At 40.2% G+C, this 22,701-nt stretch overlaps 1 protein-coding gene across 34 annotated transcripts; it reads right to left on the reverse strand.

Moving 5' to 3' along the window:
- Positions 1-681: 681 nt before the first annotated feature.
- LOC131924650 (disintegrin and metalloproteinase domain-containing protein 21-like) lies at positions 682-16,990 on the reverse strand. 34 transcript variants are annotated; one of them, XR_009382973.1, is made up of 5 exons: positions 16,947-16,990; positions 11,720-11,814; positions 4,900-5,072; positions 4,737-4,802; positions 682-894 (listed from the first exon to the last, which is right to left on the reverse strand). XR_009382973.1 is itself a non-coding variant. In XM_059279947.1 (3 exons), the coding sequence occupies exon 3, from the start codon at positions 8,463-8,465 to the stop codon at positions 6,363-6,365; it is 2,103 nt and encodes a 700-aa protein (XP_059135930.1). In that variant the 5' UTR covers positions 8,466-8,632; positions 11,706-11,814; positions 16,947-16,990; the 3' UTR covers positions 5,994-6,362. The 34 variants fall into 34 exon arrangements, 9 of the variants coding, with proteins under 9 accessions (XP_059135930.1, XP_059135935.1, XP_059135934.1 ...); XR_009382976.1 differs by having other exon boundaries at positions 11,746-11,814; positions 16,947-16,971; XR_009382979.1 differs by having other exon boundaries at positions 4,900-5,075; positions 11,746-11,814; positions 16,947-16,965.
- Positions 16,991-22,701: the final 5,711 nt, after the last annotated feature.

Here is a 22,701-nt window from a genome sequence, read left to right on the forward strand (position 1 = left end):
AGGCAGGCGGGAAATCTAAGGAAAGAGACAGGAAAGAGAAAGATGGATTCTGGAGAGACGCCAGCCTGCTGCCCAAGGGAGCAACATGCCAGCAGACCAGTAAAACCATGGAACATGTGGCAGTACATAGATTAATAGTTATGGGTTGAATTAAGTTATAAGAGCTAGCTAGCAAAAGGCCTGCCATAAGCCATATAGTTTGTAATTAATATAAGTCTCTGAGTGATTAATTTGTAAGTGGTTGCGGGACCACGGGGCTGGGCAGGACCAGAGAAAACTTGAGGCTACACTACTTGGGCATCCCGGTCCCCTGACTCTTACAATTTCTCTGTCCCTTCTTCCACAATGTTCCATGAACCTTAAGCATCAGGTTGTGTTGTAGATGTATTCATTGGGATGGACATCCCATGGTTAGTTATTATCTGCATTTTAACTAGTTCTAGCTTTCTGTAATAGTCTCCATCTGCTGCAGAAAAGAAGCTTCTTTGATAATAGGTGAGAGCTACACTTATCTGTGTGTCTAAAGGTAAGTATTTAGGATGTAGTTAGAAATTATACTGGTTTAGGGTCCTTGGTCTCACCATCCATGGGTAATTGTCTCAGTTTACAGTACCAGACATGAATTCACTCCTATTGAGTGGGTCTTATGTCCAATTAGACAACTGTTTTTTAACCGAAGACTGCTGTTCTTGCCATGCTGATTATTGCTATATTTCATAAACATCACAGCTGGGTAGGAAACTGATTGCTTCCCCAAATTTGAAGGTAAATCCTTATTGCTGAAGTTGCACACAATTTGGACACAGAACTTGAAGGACTTGAGCTGGAACTGACCCAGAAGCCTCCTCCCTGTACTAACGGCCTTCACTCACAGTACTCGATGGTGTTGCACAGCTGAAAAGAGAGAGAAGCAGTCACTAGCCCGACCCAGCCATGCTCTCTTTTAAAACCAGTCTCTAATGTCTTATTGGGGTTAATTCCATTAGACAAATGCCACACTCACAAATCTCTTCAGTATAAATCCTCTCTACCTTTGTACCTCATGTGAAGCTTCTAGATGACTAAACTCCTAAATTCTAAACCAGAAATCATTGCTTAAGTCTGAAAAGTATACTCTTAGATATTCTTACAAGGCATTTAGTTGTTCTATGAGGCAGTGCCTGAATTGTTTTAAGGTATATAAACAAATATTCTCCAAGCAATTCCTTTGATATTTTACTGACACTACATAGGAAAATAGAGTTTGACATATTCCCCGAGTCACTCTTATTGGAGAGTCTTTTGCCATATGCAGATAGTTAAGGATGAGAAGTTGTTTCATTTTCCAACCCATAAAACCCAGGTTTGGAAATATCTGCTCTAAACAGTAATTGGAAAGAGAGTAACTCCTCGTTTCTTTCTTTCTCCTCTGGCTACATCAGAAGTCATTAGTAAATGCTCAGAGATTTGTTTATCAAAATTAATAAACTCATTAAGTAACCTTTGCATTTTTCACAATGCGCAGGCCACAGCTCTGCTGTTTTTCTGCCAGTACATATCCCTTTTCTCCAGGCTCTAGTAAGAGTTTCTTTACTTTGAGATTTCCTTGGCATTTATGTCAAGAGCCTTCTCATTTTTCACAATCTTCTCAGAGTCCTTCTATATTCTCCCAGAAACAGAGCTAATGGCATGCTTTCAGTAATTTAGTAAGAGTTAAGATATTAAAATCTAGTTGTCTACCAGTGTTTCCAGTCTACCAATAATTTCCCTTAAAACTTAAAGATGTTTGCTGCCAAGTCTAACAACCTGAGTTTGATCTCCAGAACCAACATAGTGGAAGGAGAGACCTTCCTATAGGCTGTCCTCTGAGCTCCATAGGTGTGCCATAGCATGTGCGTGTGTGTGTGTGTGTGTACTAAATAAATGTAATTTTAAAAGATAATCTGAAAACTTTTATTTCTCTTAGTTCTGTGGGTATAAAGTCCTGGATGGAATCTGGTGTTTAGTGCCCAGTGCATGTAATACCTAATGCAGCCACTCATGCTAGAGTTTTTCATTGACATGTCTTATTTCTTGCTGTTACATCCCTTGTCTAGTTTTATGTCAACTTGACCCAAGCCATAGTCACCTGAAAGGAGTGAATCCCAGCTAAGAAAATACCTCTATAAGATCTGGCTCTAAATAGAAAATTAGAGCCTGATGAGGAGGGCCTAACCCATGGTGTGTGGTGGTACCCCTGGGCTGCTGGTCTTGGATTTTATATGAAAGCAAGCTGTGTTAGCCATGATGAGCAAGTCAGTAAGCAACACTTCTCCACGGCCTCTGCATCAGCTCGTACCTCCAGCTTCCTGCCCTGACATCCTTCAATGATGTATAGTGATGTGGAAGTATAAGCCTTATTATTAAACCCTTTCCTCCCCAATTTGCTTTTGGTCATGATGCTTCATCATGGCAATAATAACCCTAACTGTGTCAGTGCTCCTCAGACTCCCTATTAAGAAAACAGTTTACTGTCCAAGCCTTCATGTCTATCATGGTAGCCTTTGTGATGGTCCAACTGTTTTCCAAGACTTTAATCCTCTCAAATCCTGAGCTTGAGCCTGACAAACTATTTTGGTAAAATTATTCAAAGATAAGCACAGATTCAAGGGATGGAACACCAATCCCATACATCACAGAGAGACAGATTAAAGAATTTTCAGCCCTCCTTAATCTTCTAAGTGCAGTGTTAATGAGATTATAGGGAACCTACATATAGATTCACATGCAGTAAATGTGGGAATGTCAATGTACAAAGTCCCTGTAGAGTGTAATTTGTTGGTAAAGAGTAGAAATGAACGTGCAATACCCTTGACCCAGCAATACTTCTTCTGGAATTTTGTTCCAAAAATACTGTCAAAATTTGAAATTATGTGAGATATAAAGCTGTTTGTAGCATATAATGGCAAAATATGGGAAGCCACAAAACTCTCTGTGTTCATTTGGATTTAAGCAACAATTACTTTAGTGTAGTTACTGGATAAATGAAGAGATGAGGGTGGAGAGTTCCAGAGGATCTGATACTCAGGTACCTTCATAGGTAACACACACACACACACACACACACACACACACACAGTGCACATAAATACACATAGGCAAGATGCTCATACATAAAATAAGATAAATAACTCTTTAAAAATACTATATGGCAGACTGTTGGCTTAACAGATTTTTTTTCTCACAGTTCTGATGGATTTCAGGTTGAAGACATTGTATTAATTCAGAATCTGGTGAGAGATAGCTCCCTGGTTTGTAAACAAATGTCTTCTTGCTGTTCCTTCACATGGTGAAGGGAGATCATCTTTTTCATCCATTGGGTACAAGTCCCATTCATAGCTAGGCATGGTGACACACACCTTTAATCCCAACTCTCGGGAGGCAGAAGCAGGCAGATGTCTGAGTTTGAGACCAGCCTGGTCTATAGAGCTAGTCCCAAGACAGCCAGGCCTGCTCATAGAAATCCTGTCTCAAAAAAATCCCATTCATAAGAGCTCTAACTGTGTCCAAAGGTCTTACCTTCAAATAGAACTTTAACATACAACTTCTGAAGAGACACAGATCATTCAGTCTATAGCATTTGCCCAGATATCGTAGATCAAACTATGGTACTTCAACACAATGGATACAATGAACTTTAATATGGTATCCAGAAGATTTCTGCATAGTGATTCCACATGATCTTCAGGACCTGTCCTTAAGTGGTAAAAAACCAGATCCAACACATGATGCATATGTGGCCATTTTTAAAGTAGGATTGATTCAACTCTGTATAATTATTTGCTAAATTTTCTAAAACTAAAGACTAAAAAGACAAACCAAAAGCTAATATCATAGTTATTTGGCAGTGGAGGGAAGAAAATAAGAGATTATATCTAGGGTTAGATATATTTTTGAGTCTGTATAGGTGTGTGTGTATTTGTGTGTGTGTATTTGTGTACATGCACACACATTCATATCAATGCCAAAATATATGTATGGTCAGAGGACAACTCAGGTGTCAGTTCTCTGCTTCTGTCTCACTGAGGCAGTTCATTATTTGGTTCTAATCAAGGATTTAGAGCAAGAAAAATATTTGCTCCAAAATGAAAATGAACTGAAAGTGAAACTTCCACTCAAGTTGATGGATATGTTCATTCTCCATTGCTATAACAAATGATCTGAGGCTAGGTAGCTTGCACAGATGTTTATTTTTCTCACAGTATTGGGGCCAAATGTTTGATACTGGACAAACCCCACTGACATAGCCTCTTAGGTTTGCTGAGTCACCTCGTAGAAGATAGCATGGTGATGAGAAAACAAGAAAAAATGCAAAAAGGAGAAATCAGATGAGAAGCCAGACACCAAGGAGGTTCACTTTTAATGTTTTATAGCAACCCTCTAACCAGGGTCTCACAGGAACTTCATCAATTCCTCCCATGGACAACACTCTCAATGACTTAAACAATCCCCTCTTGGCCTTCTTGGCAAGATCCATTCAAAACCTATTCAAAACAAGCAGAAGCCAGTATGACCTCAAGGACCATCTATTAACTCATTCTTTCTAGGTTTCTGCACGTGGCTCCTCCATTTCCCAGTCCTTCCAAGAACATTCACATCCTAGGGTGATAGTTTAAATTACTAACACTTGAGTCACCTTTTTTTGTTTTTTGTTTTTTGTTTTTTGTTTGTTTGTTTTTTGTTTTTTTGGGGTTTTTTTTGTTTTTTACTTTTTGTACCATAAGTCCATGGTCAGCTTGCTCCATTGATTATTTCAAAGTTGTACCAAGCATACATACAAGAGTCTGCAATTATAAAATAACATTAGATTAATACATCTTAATCAATTTCAAATATTTATGTAATAACTTTTTTTTGAAAATTAACAAATGATAGAACTACCTTTTGTCTCCATCTGGACACATATACACTTAAAGCAAGCAAGCCATTTCCTATTGTATCATCTATAGCCAAGGTTAACCAGATTATAATCTTGCTTCACTCTTCAGTTTCTATGGTTTCCCCAGTTGTCCTTTTCTTGTTTGTGACTCTGGATGGTACATGGTCCTCATCATCTACTGGGATGCAGAAAACTACTAAGGCATGACCATAAAATAACAAGGGGACACAAGTGAAATATCAAATAGTTCATCAATTATTTTCCAAAGACTGAACCTCTTTGGGGAATAGAATGGAGTTCCCAAGGGTAAAGGCATGGCAGAAGCTAGTAAAGATTTTGGAGTGCCAGTTCTACACAGAGACAGCTGTTCAAGGATGACACAGCCAAACATACTTTGAAAACTACTACAGGAGGAAAAGGACATCAGAAAGGTCAGTTGACTCAATGTTATTCAGATGTTGTCTTGAGATATGATGACTGCCTAATTAGATCTATGTTTTCAAGAGATGGGCTCTTTAAAATGCTAAGAACAGACTAAGGATGGGACACGGTAGGCACAAAAGACCAGCCAGGTACCCCTGGTATACACAGCAGCATTTTATATAAATGAGGTGAGTATTCAAAGTTGAAGTTTGAACAGAAACTCTAGTAGATTTGAACAGATAGCCAGAGTAACATCTCCAAGGTGACTAAACAAGTATCCTTTTTCTACTAATTCAATTTTTTTTTGTTTTTTGTTTTTTGTTTTTCGAGACAGGGTTTCTCAGTGTAGCTTTGCGCCTCTCCTGGAACTCACTTGGTAGCCCAGGCTGGCCTCGAACTCACAGAGATCAGCCTGGCTCTGCCTCCCGAGTGCTGGGATTAAAGGCGTGCGCCACCACCGCCCGGCCTAATTCAATATTTTATGCAATTAATATTCCACTTCATTCAGATGTTTGTTCAAATTGGGCAGTGTGCAGAAAAAGATAATGAACAAAACATATAAAAAAATTCTGTTTCATGGGATTTGTGTATATTCACAGAAAGTCTCCAAAAGGGTTCCTAAACTGCCAGATAATGGCAAAGAGAATAGACAAGCTAGGCCAGCAGACACGTGGAAAAAAAGGTCATGAATTTTTAATGAAAGGAACAACAATTAACAAAGATTCACTCTTCACTTTTGTTTGCTAAATAAATCCAAACAGTTGGGTGGGTCAGATATTATCATTTCTCAATTAAGTTTTATTTGCTGCTTAAGATAATGAACAACAGCTAAGAACACATTAAGAATTACCTGTACCTTATGACAATATTTCTGATACTGATGAAGGGAAAGATACTCTCATCTTTCTATAAGTCTCAGAAATATGCTTAGTTCATACATACAATAATATTTTGTTGCCAAACTTAATGTATAGGCTATTAAGTTAGATATATCTTCTTAACCAGGCAAACAAGCCTTAGTCTCTTTGGGACCAGAAGGTATTCAATGATATAGTATATAAAGTCCAGCTATTAACAGACAAGTTAAAATAGACAAAACAGTCAAAATTACTGACAATTCAATAATATTGACTCTTCTTTTTGGCGATGTTGGACCACTATCAACACTACCTCCATAGCCCCTGTGCAGGCAGAAAGGCAGGGACCACCCATAGTCACAATGGCAGTGATGTTTGTTATTACAGATCCCCCTCCTATTACAGGTCTCAGGAAGGCAGGCATTTGAAAGGACAGACAGGCTGATACACTTCTTGTGTATGCAGATCTTCCCTGCTCCACAGGTGGTGCCATCTTTCACTTCACCAACATCCGGTACACCCATCCCCAAATGATGGTCAGTACTCCAGCAGGTGGCACCATTGGCATAAATGTTCTGCAAAACAGAGTGAGCCTGGAGATGGAGAATGTTTTCCACGTTTTCACACTGGACTTTCCCACAAAATATATCTGACATTCTACATTTTAGGTATATTGTGCCATTTGTGCCACAGTGGCCAAACCTGTTTCCCTGTGAGTTCATTTCTTTGTAACAATTAGGAGATGCACTTCTTGCACTTTTGCCAAAAATCTCCCTGCATTGTTGGTCATGGTTATTACACTGCTTTTGATAGCAGTAGGCATTGACACCACAGGAGACCCCATTCTGTACATAGCCATCTTCTGGGCACTGGTGGGATGTTCCATTGCACCATTCTGGAAGGTCACATTCATTGACCTTTGGTCTACAGAGTTCCCCTGATAGCATGAGTTTGCAGTCTTTGCAACAAAGCCCAAAAGCACATGCAGCCCCAGGCCTCAGTTTACAGTTCAACAAACAACAGGGGTCCTGTTCACACTCATGTATAGATCCACAGTCACACTCCTCTTCTTTCTCAACCATACCATTCCCACAGCGCTTCACCAGAAAGACTGCCCCTGGTCTTGGATGATTGTGCAAACAAGTTCCTTGGTTTAAAGTAGTCTCCACAAAATCGTGGTAGCTACAGTTGGTGAATCTCTCCGCTGGTACTCTGAAGGCACTCATGACACAACCTCTTTCCCCACAAGTACAGGATTCTTCATCATGCTGCATACCAAAAGTATGACCTAACTCATGGGCCACGGTGTTGGCAAAAAGAGACCAGGAGTCTCCTTGGAAATTTTCAACCCCACAGTCAAGTGGAGGATGACATATTCCTGCCACATAGGCTATACCAAGTACACTTATAAATGAGCTTCTGATGAAAATGTGGGCAGCATCGTGAGGTACCTGAGAAAGACTGATTTGTTTCCACTCAGAAAAATCTTCTAAGACCTGATAAATGTTTTCCACTGGGAAAACATTTCCTCGATTCCAAATCTCAATGCCAATCAAAGACACATAGGTATCCAGCTGCTTGTACATGGAATCCACCATGTTAACAATGAGAACTACATCTTCTCGCACCTTTGACAAATTGCGTTGAGAGTAAGTGAAGAAACCATAGTCTACCACTACAGCCAGCTCCAGAAACCATGTGTGGGTCCATGATTTTCCAGAATTTTGCTTCACAGCTGACTTCTCAGCTTCTTCAAGTCCAAAGCGTTGGTATGGTGTTCTCTTCTCTGTTAAACCACATATCATAGGTGGAAACTGTGTCTTGTTATAATTTACTGTATAAACTAGGTGTTCAAATGTGCTGGAGTGCCTGATGGGTTCAATTTCATAGGAGAAGCCATTCACTTGTAACACTCCCTGAAACCCCCCACTGCAGGTACTTAACGCAACTAAAGACTCAGGAGCCCCCTCTACAAAACCATGATAGTAACAGTCACTAGGGACAAAGGGGTAATCCTTGAGAAGGGTATGTTCCTCTGTGTAGGTGAGCACAGAGAAGTGAGTAGGAACCAGCAGCTTCTTGACTCTTATGTGGACAACATGTCTTTGGCCTCCAAAAATCAGGCTGTAGGAGAGCCATCCTGAATTTTTTGTACCTCTGGCCCTGCTGGTCACCTTTAGGGGGATGACCACTTCTGGAGAACTGAGGTATTGAGTGGACCCAGTCTGTGAGAGGTCGATAGGGGACAGAAACACCTTAAGGCAGAGCAGCAAAAGAGTGACTCTCATGAGTGCTCCAGCATCTGCATCTAATATTATGAAGCCATCTGCCCAGAGCAGAAAAAGACTGGGTGTGAGACACTCCTGTTCTGGCTCTTCCCCTGGAGCTGATCAGAGAGTAGTGGTAACATTTAGAGATGGTGTACTGGCAGAGTTGGACCATCAGAGCCACAGTGCTGAAAGTGAAAAAAATTATTGGATAAGGTGAGACATTCAAGTGAGAAAATACTGACTGATGAGTCAAGACAGTGTTTTTGGATTTGGTTTCAATAAATAAAGTGAAAAGTTCCAGGGTGAGGGTAGAGAAGATAATATTGGCCATATGTTGATAACTGCCAAAGTATGAAGATAAGTACTTATACAATTAGCTTAATCCTTACAGGTGATATGAAAAATCTATAATAAAAAGTTAAAACAGAATTAGGATTAGAATGAATCTACATCTTGATTTGTCTAATAGTATTAGTTCACATTTGGGTGCCTTTGCATAATGATTGATAGTGTTCCACCTGGTGGCTAAAACTGGAAACAGGAAAAATAATCAACAATCAGTATAAATTTGCCCTAGTCTTGGGATTTACATGAATTGTTCTTTATTTGTTGTCTCCTCATTGGATTCTCCTTTATCTGTATGTAGTACATTGCAAGGTCCTTAACTACAGGGTTCATAATGTTCATTTTAACATCTTCTGTAATACCCAGTATATTTCTATAAACCATGAAAAAGTAGAGAGATGTGGTGGAACACCTTAGATTATAAATGAATGTTATTTAAAATGGATTCGTCTCTAATTATAATTTTGGAAGGGGGAAAATTCATGAAACGCCTGTAAGGATATAGGAAGAATATGTTATCAGTTACCTGGAGAAAATAGAAATGTCAAAAGGAAATGTCTCCAAAAGGAAAATGAGAACACATGCAATTTAAAGTCCCAACCACTGGCTGTATGGTATTTTAGGACTGCTGTGGAAGAATTTCAGTTTCAAAAACACATACTTTTGAAAATGGAGAATTTCTGCACCTGACATACAGTCTCACTGGCAACACATCCATGTCTTTATTCATTAAAAAAAAAAAAAGGATTTATGTATTTAGAGAATACAAAGTACAGAATGTTGTGCCAGATCTGGGGGGATCAAAATATAGAAAATGAATATATATTATCAATTTAGTGCAAAAACTTATAATAGAAACACGAGTAAACTTTATGGGGTCTCTATGGTTGTGTGCAAGGTTTTATATTGAATAAATTAAAGTTCTCTAGTTTTGTTTTTGTTTGTTTGTTTGTTTGTTTGTTTGTTTTCGAGACAGGGTTTCTCTGTATAACTTTGGAGCCTGTCCTGAAACTCACTCTGTTGACCAGGCTGGCCTTGAACTCACAGAGCTCCTCTTGCCTCTGCCTCCCAAGTGCTGGGATTAAAGGCATGCACCACCACCGCCCAGCTGAAGTTCTCTTGTTATTCTGAGAGAAAAAGTCTTAAGACTTCATCATTGTTTCAACTAACTTATACAAACCAAGCCTATGTGAAAACAAGAGAAGGAAACCGGCATTTGTAATACCCATTGAAACAAACCAGACTGATCCGAGGTTAACAAAGTTCATGCTTTGGGGATCCTCATTGCAGGCCTCTAGAAATACCCTAAGGAGGCCTCACAATACACTTAATACAAGTCACCAATCATACCTCATAAACAAAAACAGAATTTCTGAAATTGGATAATATATTTTTTTTCTCATTACCAATCATATGTTCTGGAGAGGAAAGTTTTTTTTTTTTTCCTAAACTATCAGGAATACAGAATAAATATTTATTATAGTAGAATGAGAACTGCTTTTTAACTCCCCCAGTAGAAAGTACAGTGAAGTAATTTTCATAAGGGAAGAGACTGGAAAAATCAATTGCTAAACCTATTAACAGTCACAGCACTTGTAGATGGAACCCAAGGAGGGAGGTTTGTGCGTTGAAGGCCAGCCCTGGTGACACAGTGAGACCCTACCTAAAACAGGTAAATAAACATGAGAGGATACGGGCCGGAGGGTGGTGGCGCACGCCTTTAATCCCAGCACTCGGGAGGCAGAGCCAGGCGGATCTCTGTGAGTTCGAGGCCAGCCTGGGCTACCAAGTGAGTTCCAGGAGAGGCGCAAAGCTACACAGAGAAACCTTGTCTCGAAAAACAAAAAACAAAAAACAAACAAAAAAAAAATGAGAGGATACATATCGTAAAGGTGTGCCCAGATCAATATAAATATTGATGAGGGTCAAATTCCATTATACCTATGGTGCTGTTGACTTTTCAAATTTATAAACTGTACTGAGTAAATGTTTGCTTTCCTACTCATTTTTGTACTTGTCATTCTGTGTGTGCTCTGAAACTAGGCCCTTCATCTTATACATGACTCAGAATCAAAATTTTTATGTCATTTCTGGTTTTTATAAAAATACTGGCCGGGCGGTGGTGGCGGCGGCGGCGGCGGTGGCGGCGGTACACGCCTTTAATCCCAGCACTCGGAAGGCAGAGGCAGGTGGATCTTTGTGAGTTCGAGGCCAGCCTGGGCTACAGAGCGAGATCCAGGAAAGGCACAAAGCTACACAGAACCCTGTCTCGAAAAACCAAAAAAAAAACAAAAAACAAAAAACTAAACAGTAGTTGGTATAAGTGTGTGTGTGTGTGTGTGTGTGTGTGCGCGCGCGCGCGCGCGCGCGCGCGCACGTGTGTGCACACGCACATGTACAAGCAGATGCACATCATGTCTATGTTAGGTGTATTCTTAAGTCACTCTGCACCCTACTTTCTGTGACAGAGTCTTAGGTCTGAAAACTTGAATCTCACTGATTCTTCTAAATTTGCTGACCAGCAAGCCCTTGCCTGTCTCTTCCTCCCTGGCACTGTAGTTACAAGTACACACCACCATGCCTGGATTTTACATGGGGAGTGAGGATTCAAACTCAGGGATGTACGCTTCAGAGGCAAGCACCTCACTAACTGAGCCATCTCCCCAGCCCCAGGATATAGTTTCTCACAGCATTTTGGTTTGGAGTTTTTGATACACACACTTGTTATGTAGCCAAAGGTGGCCTCAAAATTTCTATGTAGTCCAGGCTAAATTCAACTAGTAGCCTCTACCAGCCTCCCAAGTGATGGGATTATAGGTATACACCAGGGTGCTCAGCTTCCTAATGTATCTTTAATCATACTGATAGTGATAAACCTTGCCTGAGGAGATGTGGAAAATAAAAATGACCAACCAAATGCCAATCACCTCCCGAATTCCAAATCCATCCTCACTTGATGAAAGCTTCCTGATTCAACTTTTCCTGTACCTCCATACATCCTTTTATGTTTTCTGGAATCTTCCTTTGATGAGAGAGGAAGAGAAGGAAAGAAGGACAAAGGTTAGGAGAAAAGGAGGGAAGGACTGGAGAGAGACACAGACCTCTTTAAGACAAGTCCCCTCCCTGTGCCTCTGTTTACCTAATTAAACTTGAGTTTTTAAAAAAAAGTTACTGTTACATGAAGGCTCACCCCAACTCCATCCTCAGAGGCTTCATATACCATACGGTTTGGAGTCAAGGCTCCCGTTCTCCTGTCCACAAAGTCAATACCAAAGCATTCATTCTACAACTGACTGCACTAATCTTTACATTTCTCATCAACTACTTCATCTCTCTTGCACAAATTCCTAAGGCATTGGCCTCAGACTGATAAAATTATTCTTCACCAAAAATTTGACACACCCCTGAATCAGTTTTCAGTGACTCAGTCATAGCTATAATCTCTTTCCCACACCACCCCATCTCTTCTATCACACATATACACACACTTCTTGTATCCTAAGGACTTTGCAGTTCTAATCCCTCTGTCTATGCCTTGCTCTGATACATACTCCTCAAGCTCAGAAGGAATTTGAGTATTTTCACTTCTCATTGTGTCATTTCTCTCAGTCTCTTCCTTTGTCCCTGGTCCGTTGGAACCCAGGTTACCAGTTCCAACGCTTCAACCACTACATATCCAAGTCTTTAACTCACTAAGGCCCTACAACTACAGTTTCTGTGTTGAACATGTCTAGAGGGCCACGTCTAAAGCTCTGATCATACGGAGGTGCCATTGGGAGATGCTGTGAACCTTCTAAAAGTGGAGTCAAGCTAAGGGGGGATGGTCTCTGGCTCCATGGAGATGTGCCATCCAGGGAACTATGGAAGCCTGGCCATCTTCCTCTCAGTTTTACTCCCCAGCTTGTAAAGAATGTGAATTTGTTCTGCCTTTCACTTTTCACCATTCCCATCTGGTCTGACCATCAGAGGCTGGTCACCTGATCATGGGCTGGAACCTAGAAAACACTGACCTAAAATAAACCTTTTTTCCTTATAAGTTTTATTATTTGGATATTATGTTACAGTGACAGAAATGTAACTAATATACCCATTTACAATACACATTGAGGTGGGGGGGGAAACTACAGAGAACCTGTCAAATTCTTTATTCCTTCATTGAAATTATTACAAAAATAATTCCCAAACAACACAATTACCAAAATTTTTCAAAGGGAGTGTACAATCTGAACTGGAACGATGTGTTCTGGCTTCCCAGTCCAAGGGATAGAGACATTAATTCAATGTACATCCAAACTCTCTGATACCTTGTTTATTTTCATTTTCCTAGATACTACATTGAAATCTCCTTAACGTTCTGAATCTCCTTGTTCATGTAGTTCATGTGGAGAAAATCCATTCTCATTGATATCACAATAAAGTTAAATCATTAGCCAAGTACACTTTGTCTGAGTATAAAGCTCTTTTTTTTTATCTGTCCTAGGTTTGTTACATAAATATTGGCTTGTTTCAGTCTGAAAATATCCTTGCCATTGATGTTCCTAGAAGATCCTGGATCTATTTGACCAGGGTCTTTGAAAAGTATTACTCAACAAGACACCAGGAGAACACAAGACAACTGAAATCTTTTCTTTTGAGATAATTTGTTTTTTTCACCTATAATACATAAAATGTTTAATCATGTAAGAGATATGGAAAACATGCTTTTTTAATTTGTATTTATTGTAATCATTCACTTGAAAAACAGAATGCAACCACATTGTAATTTTTATATTGCCTGAAAGATTTTCTGGTGTATATAAGCTGTAAGGGAAAGAATAAAGGTAGAGTTAAAGTGGGTTAGAAGGAAAACATCAAGAATGAGAGAATTAGAAGGAAAATATAAATAATAAAGATAGAGTTAGAAGGAAAATATCAAGAATGAGAGAATTAGGAAGAAAACAAGAGAGTTAGCAGGAGAAGGAAAACCTCAAGAGAGACAGAAGGGACATTTCTGGATAGAGATAAGAAAAGAAAATATAGAAAATAGAATGAAGAACACAGAATAATAAAGAAGGAAACCACCAAGAGAGTATATGAGTATCTTTTCCCCTAACCCCCTCAGATTAAAAAAAAAAAAAAGCCTAGTACATGATGACACTGTGGATTTCCCTTTGAGCCCTGTGCTAGTACCCCAGGCAGTAATACAACATGAACCTACATTTCACCAATACTTTTCCTGGAGCTTAGCTTTATAGCAGGCAGCAAGAAGAAAATAAAACCTTTACAGAAGACTCTCTGCTGTCCTTCCTAGAACTACAGAGACAAAACAAATGGAATATCACTCTAGTATTGATTATGTGAAGTTTAGCCACAGCTGTCTATATTCAACATTGTCAGACTATCGAGCATATTCCTTGACATATTGTGTAACTTTCTCATTATTTCAAATTCCTCAAAACATATATGCTCTTCTCCCTTTCTAACACCCCAGTATAACATGCCCTGTCTATCATTTAGATAGGCACTTGTATGAAAGCCTGATGACCTGGGCTGATCCATTTAAAAAGTTGTGGCATTAATTTAGTTGGTCATGATGTGTAAATTTTTTTTTTAAGAAAGAAAATAATAGAACTGTCAGAGGGCATCCCTGGAAAGTCCCCACTGATTCTCACACTGACACTCATACTGTGTCAAATAGAAGTTGGCAGGTTGAATGTGTGACTCTTGATAGTAAAAATTCAAAGATGCAGATGGTTTTCAGGATTTTTACTTTCTAAGCCTATCTGAATCCACACCACACTCACTTCTCTTCTATTCAGCTCTCCATTGTGGTGTCAGTGGAGAAGTGATTCTCCCCTAGATTTATTTTTAACTTTATTGTTATAGCAGTCACTGTGCCATGGCATGCACATGGAGGTCAGAAGATACTTTATGGAGTCTGTTATCTTCTTCCACTTTTCCATGGACCTAGTCAGGTTATCAGGCTTGTGTAGAAGTCTTTGCCTGCTGAACCAGCTCACCAACCTCCTCCCCTCAATTTAGGTAATAGCCATACTTTCTGGTCCATACTGTATTTCTGACCTGCTTGGGGACTAGGTCTATCAATTTTCACTACTTCTTCTGTATTTTCATCTTCTATTTTATCTTCTCTTTATTGGCAGTTAAGATAGCCAACCACTTCACCCAGATTTGTTCAGATCTAGCCTGCTTTTAAAACTTAAAAGTTGTCCTCCCTCATAGCCATGCCCTCAGTTTCAAACTTCAGTGATTGGTTACCCCACCCTGTACCCTCTACCCCCTACCTGTGCTTAAGTCACTCATGTATTTAAAAGGAAAAAGAAGCAAACATTAAGAAATTTCGCATTATCCCGTAGACTATTCTAGATACCGACTTACACAGAGTCAAACTGGATGAGTGACTTAGCAGCAGGAAACAGTCATTATCATGGTCTTTTCTGTCAGATGGTTTGCTTGATCCCTATCAGTCAACAGCAGTTTATAGTTGCAGCCACACAGAACAAAGAAATGCAGCCCCTCCCTAACCCCCTTTGTCTGTTTCATGACTAAATTCTAGATTTAGCTGCTTAGCAACAAGGGTCTTTCCCTTCTCTATAAACAGCAACCATGGGGATCTAGCTCAATGGCAAAGCATTTGCCTAACAAGCACAAGGCTCTGGGTCTATACTGGCAACAAAGAAAAGATAAAATTATTTTAAAAGACAAAATTATAAAGAACACCCAACTCTAGAATGTCTTGCTGTGACCCCACGGTCCCTATACAGCTTTGTTTCAGAACTTAGTGTAACTCAGTTGGACTGCCCTTCCACTTCCATCTTTTATTCCCCTGCAGAGGTCCTTGATCCTGGCTTCATAATTTTGCTTATACCATTGCATTGACCTGGATCAAATCATTTTTCACAAGTGAAGTGGATTACTTCAACTTTATGGACCAAGATCTAGATGAAATTTCATGTCCATTATCAAAACTTTTTCTAAATAGACATTAGCTCTCTAACACTCTTAGTAATATTATAGTCTATACATTTCTGTGTTATAAATTTATAAACTGCTGTCATCTGTTTTACATATAAGCTTTTGGGGTTATTTTTTGAGAGTTTTATTTTGTAGCCCTGGCTGGCCTCAAAACTCACTATGTAGCATAGGCTGGCCTCCAACTTGCAGTGACTCTCCTGTAGCTAGAGTTTTCCTGCCTGGCCCACAGTCAGGACAAATCTCTCTCACCTGCCAGTCCCACAGCCGCTCAGACCCAACCAAGTAAACACAGAGACTTATATTGGTTACAAACTGTATGGCCGTGGCAGGCTTCTTGCTAACTGTTCTTATATCTTAAATTAATCCATTTCTATAAATCTGTACCTTGCCACATGACTCGTGGCTTACCGGCATCTTCACATGTTGCTACTCATGGCTTACCGGCATCTTCACATGTTGCTACTCATGGCGGCGGCTGGCAGTGACTCCTTCTGCCTTCCTGTTCTTTCTTTTCTCCTCTCTGTTAGTCCTGCCTATACTTCCTGCCTAGCCACTGGCCAATCAGTGTTTTATTTACTAACCAATCAGAGCAACACATTTGCCATACAGAACATCCCACAGCACTCTCCTGCCTCTGCCTCATAGGTGCTGAGATTATAGGTCTGTACCACCCACACACAGTATCAGAGAAACTTTAAACTGCATCTACTATTAGAATGGTTTTGAGAAAAAATTTTCAGAGTCAAGAAATTTTGGTAGAGTACTTGACATGATGTGTAGTCTATGAGATTGGTTTAAATGTTAACTCTAGCTCTCAGATGATTTCTTTCTTAAGAGATTCTTATCCATTGAAACTTACCCCTGCTAATTTAACTAGTAGACCCAAACCCATGAGATAACTATAAATTAGAAGCATTATCAATCAGTTCTCTATTTCTCCTCAGAAACTTCTCTGGAACTATTTTAGCCATCTAGACAGAACTAGAGGCACCTCCCTCTTAGGATGGGCAGCTGTAAACAGCTGTCTTCAGCTTCATTCTGTGGATAAAGTTTGTTCCTTTGCCAGAAGTGATTAACAATGAAGGAAACTGTGTCAGTTGTTTGTTTGTTTGTTTGTTTGTTTTTCTGTGATCAAATATCTGAGAAAAGAGGCTTAAAAGTGGAAATATGTGTTTGGCTTACAGTTTTAGAAACATCAGTCCTTCATGGTGGGGAGGGTATGGCAGGATAGGACAGTTTATGTCATAGTGGCCAGGAAGCAGAACCAATGAATGCAGAAAGGGGCCAGGACAAGAAATAGCACAAAAGGGTATACCCCCAGTGACCATTAGGTCCAACTAGGTCCTACCTCCTAGCTGTCAGCACCTACCAGTGATTCCATTACATTATGAATTAATTTGAGGGTTAATGCACTCATTAGGTCAGAGCCCTGATCTAACCATCTTCAGAAACTCTCAAAAGCACACTAATTTCCTAAGCACTTCTTAAGCCTACCCAGGCTGGCCATGGTAGCTCACCCCTTTAATCCCAGCATTCAAGAGGCAGAGACAGAGGGATCTCTTTGAGTTTGAGGCCAGCCTGGTCTACAGAATGAGTTCTAAGACAGCCAGGAGAAACTTTGTCTCAAAAAACAAAAAGGAAAAAAAAAAGTCTACTCTAGGTTGACAAAACTATGACACATAAAAATGAAGTGAAAGAATCGGAAACCATGCAAACTCAACCCCGGAAAAGTTCAATAACAACTTAGTAGTACCAGTGTGCAAAGAAACTCTACCTTGGAAAAACAATTATGACAGAAGATTAGGAATTCGGCAATGTGCAACCCACAGGTGGGACAGCAGAGAAACCTTCCGGAAGCAGTTTCTCTCTAGCTTAGGAAGGAATAAGATCTATTGCTTTACAAAGTCACTGAGAAGGACCTCTAGTTTTTAAACCAAATAGAAGAGACACACTGCTCTGGTAGTCCTGCTACATTCAGATAAAAATACTGGAGCTTCTTTATGAAGCAAATGAAGTTAGGTTTGGTAAGGTGGAGAAAAGAAAACAGACTGGCTAGGTGCATTGAGAGCTGGGGAATAATGTGCAGGTTGTAACCCTGACATGGTAACAAACAGACCAAAATATCCCCCTGTAGGGGAGGGGTAAGTTTCAAGTCTCAGCTCCTCACATTAGCTTTGCTGGTGAAGTTGTATGTGGGGCTGTCATTTTTCCTGTGCTATTTGGCTAGTGGATGGTTGTGTTCCAAAAGGGTTGTGTCACTGGATACAACCTCTTTTGAGCTCTTTTAGCTGAAGAAAGAAAACTTTTCTATTAATTTCAAGGCAAATGGTGGTCAACCCATGCAACCCTAGCATTTAGGCGGCTAAGGCAGAAGGCAGCCTAGACTATAAGTTCAAGGCCAGACTGCACTATATGTTGAGACCCTGTCTCGAGAAAGTTTTGAAGACGGGATTGCATAGTTTAAAAAGACATCTAGGGCTGGAGAGATGGCTCAGAGGTTAAGAGCACTCACTGGCTGCTCTTCCAGAGGTCCTGAGTTCAATTCTCAGCACCCACATGGTGGCTCACAACCATCCATAATGAGATCTGGTGCCCTCTTCTGGCCTGCAGCCATACATGCAGGCAGAACACTGTATGCATAATAAATAAATAGATCTTTATAAAAAAAATAAAAACTGACATTTAAAAAAAGTAAAATAAAATAAAAAGACATCTACCAGGCTAGGGAGACAGCTCAGTTGGGAAAGCACTTGCCACACCAGCACGAGGACCTGGGTTATATATCCAATGACCATGTGAAAGTAAGGTACAGGCCGGGCAGTGGTGGCACACGCCTTTAATCCCGGCACTCGGGAGGCAGAGGCAGGCGGATCTCTGTGAGTTCGAGGCCAGCCTGGTCTACAAAGTGAGTTCCAGGAAAGGTGCAAAGCTACACAGGGAAACACTGTCTCAAAAAAAAAAAAAAAAAAAAAAAGAAAAAGAAAAGAAAAAAGAAAAAAAGAAAAGAAAAGAAAGTAAGGTACAGGAGCACAGGCCTGGAATCCCAGCACTGAGGAGGGAGAGACAAGTACTCACTGAGGCTTACTGGCTAGCCAGTCTGGCTGGATTGGTGATTTCTAGATCTAGTGAGACAGATTGCTTCACAAAACAAGGTGTATGTGGTGGAGAGATGGCTCAACTGTGAAGAGCACTGGCTACTCTTCCAGAGGACACGGGTTTGATTCCCAGCACCCACATGGCAGCTTGCAACTATCTGTAACTCCATTTCTGGGGCATACAATGCCCTCTTTCGGCCTCCATGGACATCAGGCATGCATGTGGTATACAGACACACATACAGGTAAAACACCTGTGTGACTAAAATAAAAATAAATCTTTAGAAATCAAAACAGTAAAATGGAAAATACTTGACATTGACCTCTGGTCTCCATATACCTGCATACACACCAATGCATATGCACACATATGCACATATGTGAGCATGTACACACAATCAATCAATAAATAAATTTAACAAGCCATAAATAAAAGAGAACTTTTTTTTAAGATACAAATGACTTCCACAATTTATTTTAATTTTTTTGTTGTTGTTATTGTTTTTTGTTTGTTTGTTTTTCAAGACAGAGTTTCACTGTGTAGCCCTGGCTCTCCTGGAACTCACTCTGTAGACCAGGCTGGTGACTTCCAAAAAATTTAAAATATACAATTCTTATGGAATTTCAATTATCTCAGTAAAATCAGTCAATGCTACAACTGTGTGTACTACCCAACAGTGTTCTATATAATCCAATCAGAATATTAAGAAAAGAAAAAGGTGAGGTAAAATGCTTCAGGGGCTAGAAAGAAAGAATTATTTACAACTGTAATTGTCTACATGGGAAACGTAACAGAAATGTCTTTCCTTATCCCAAGCCCCCTTGTACCTGTCATTGCGTGGTCTTCCCTTGAACTTCACTGGGACCTGGAACTTACTTCTAAACAAAAAATGACATTGTTTAATCAAGGAGATTGTCCGGAGAGGGTCATTAGTCCCTATTCACTTGTCGTCCCTGTAATTAAACACTTGACACAGTGTGGTGATAGTTTATTTGTGCACCCCAATAAAACTTATCTGGGGATCAGAGGACAAAGCCAGCTACTATATTAAACACAGAGGTCAGGCAGTGGTAGCACATGCCCTTAATCCTCGCATTCAGGAGGCAGAGATTCATCTGGATCTCTGTGTGTTCAAGGCCACACTGGAAACAGAGCCAGGTGTGGTGACACACGCCTTTAATCCCAGCACTAGTTAACCATAGAGGTCTGGAGGTCTGTACAGACAGACAGGAAGTGATAGAGCTGGACGGAAAGAGGAAGTGATGTAGGTGGGTGGAGACAGGAAGTAAGATGTCAGGGCACAGAAAGTAGTATAGGCATGAGTATACAGGAAGTAGCTCTCTCTTTGGCTGAGGATTTCATTGAGGTAAGACATGGCTGGCTTGCTCTCTGGTTTTTCAGCTTTCACCCCAATATCTGACTCTGGGGTTTATTTGTTTTGTTTTGTTTTTTTTTTCATTAATAAGACCTTCTAAGATTCATGCTATAACACAGTGTACTTAGGAAGGAAATGAAGTTACTCAGCTCCCAGTTGAGAGGCTGAAAGTCCAAAAAGTGCAGTGCACACAGGACTTGCTCTGAGTGTGCTGTCCACGGCACAAATTTCAGTGGCAGAGGCATAGTCCAGGAGCTCCTTTTATAAAAACCCTCTAGTAAGGATTCAAGACACTACCTTCAAGAAACATGCCCTAATGACCTGAAGGTTCCATTTCCTGAGGTCATCACCACTTCCCAGTAGACTGCTCTGCACACCAAGCCTTTCATCACAATGCTTCCTTGGTATATACCATTAAACTCCATGCAGACAATAGCAGTTGGCTTACCCTGCCAAGCTAGCCCTCTTAGAAACAATACAGTAATGAGTTAAAGCACTGATCATTTCTCTTTTGACAAGCACAAAGAAGACACTTCCCCTGGGCTCTGCTCTGCCAAGAAATGAAACTTCTACCAACCATAAGAGCTTTGGAAGCATATCTGTTCTGAGAATGCAGCTCAGTGGGTACCTTGAATACAGCCTTATGAGAGCCTGAGCCAAGGACCTAGCTAATCCATGCCCAGACTCTTCACTTAGAGAAAGCAGGATAATAAATGTATGTTTCTTTAAGCTGCTAGATTTGTAGTATTATCTTTAGTATAGAAAAACAAATATACCTCAAACACTTGAAACATCACCTCTGCCAGGCATTTTTTTCCCAGTGGCACACCATCCCAGTTCACCACTAGTGGCAATTCAACCACCAGAACACCCACTTATACCAGGACAGACTGTCTTCCACCTGCTAACAACAAAGTCCCTATTGCAAGTTCCTGGAGGCACTTGTCTCTGCTGCTGCAGCAGACTCTGAAGTAGCTGGAAGCTAACTTCTAACCTTGAATAAGTAGAGAAAACACAACTTAAACACTAAGTCAAGGAAGGGATAGTTGGATTTATCAGGTGGCTTCTCAAACTTCCTAATGCCATGACCCTTAATACAGTTCATGTTGTAGGGGACCCCATTCATACAATCATTTTTTGCTGCTACTTCACAACTGTAATTTTGCTACTATTAGGAATTGTAATGTAAATATCTGATATGCAGGATATCTGCTATGTGACTCCTGTGAATAGATGGTTCAACCTCTAAAGGGGTCATGACCCATAGGTTGAGAACCACTGTTATAAAGGGGCAAAGTGAAATTGTTTGAGAATATTTTGTTTTGTTTTTCAAGACAGAGTTTCTCCATGTGTATTCCTGGCTGTCCTGGAATTTGTTCTGTGGACCAGGCTGGCCTCAAACACACAGATATCTGCCTGCCTCTGCCTCCCAAGTGCTGGGATTAAAGGCATGCACCATCACCACCCAGCAATGGTATGGGGTTTTATACTCTGGCAACAGATTCAGTACATGGTACAAGCTTGCTCTTGGAATGGCTTCTAAAAGCAATGTCCACACACAGAGAAGCCTTGGCATGAGAGATGAAGAAGGGATTAAAGGGACCTTAGAGATAGACATGCCAAAATAAATTTATTATACATGGTCAAAATGTATAATAGTGATCCCTGGGAATGTCCAAAAGAATATATCATTGCCAATGTGGGGGGAGGGCTGGTAACAGGAGCACTAGACTCATGAGAAGATCCAATGTTGATCCTGTAAACCAGGGTTGAGAGAAGGAAAGGATGCTTTGGAATTCATCTTACAAATGCAATGGCGATAGTTTGGTTCTGGACACACAAAGACCAGAGAACAAAAGATGTTTAACCATCCCTGGAGTGAGGCATGATATCACAACTGTCATTAGACTGCCAAGGTCAGACTGGGAGTTCAAGCAGGGCATTCAGGAGTTTCTAGACTCAATCCCCATCACCACTAACTTAAAATAAGAAAGAAAAATAAAGCTTAAAGGATGAGTCAAGGTGGAAAGAGTAGGCAACTAAAGAGATAGGGCAATTCAATCAGGACTTTGTTTTGCTGTAAATAGCATTACTGGCGCTTGTGGGCAAGATCAGAATAAGACCTACAGATCAGCTAGCTGAATTTGTTAACATTAGTTTAATTTTCATAATTGGACTACAGACACATAAAATAGTGATTTTAGGAAACAGACTAAAGTACTTAGGGAAATGGGCATATACTTTTTTTTTTTCCACTGCTGGAACCAAAGTACTTAAAGAGAACTATGCAAGAGATGGAAATATACAGAGGAAAAGCACCTTCATCTCAGGGTAGATGGGAAACAAGTAAGAGGAATACAGAGGTGCTGGAGCAAGTAGATCCCTGAAGGACTTGCCCCCAGAGACCTATTCCTTCCATCTAGACCTCACCTCAAGTTTTTTTGTTTGTTTTATTTTTTCCCAGAA

This window comes from Peromyscus eremicus, chromosome 14 (assembly GCF_949786415.1).
Source record: "Peromyscus eremicus chromosome 14, PerEre_H2_v1, whole genome shotgun sequence".
Classification (NCBI taxonomy): Eukaryota; Metazoa; Chordata; class Mammalia; order Rodentia; family Cricetidae; genus Peromyscus; species Peromyscus eremicus.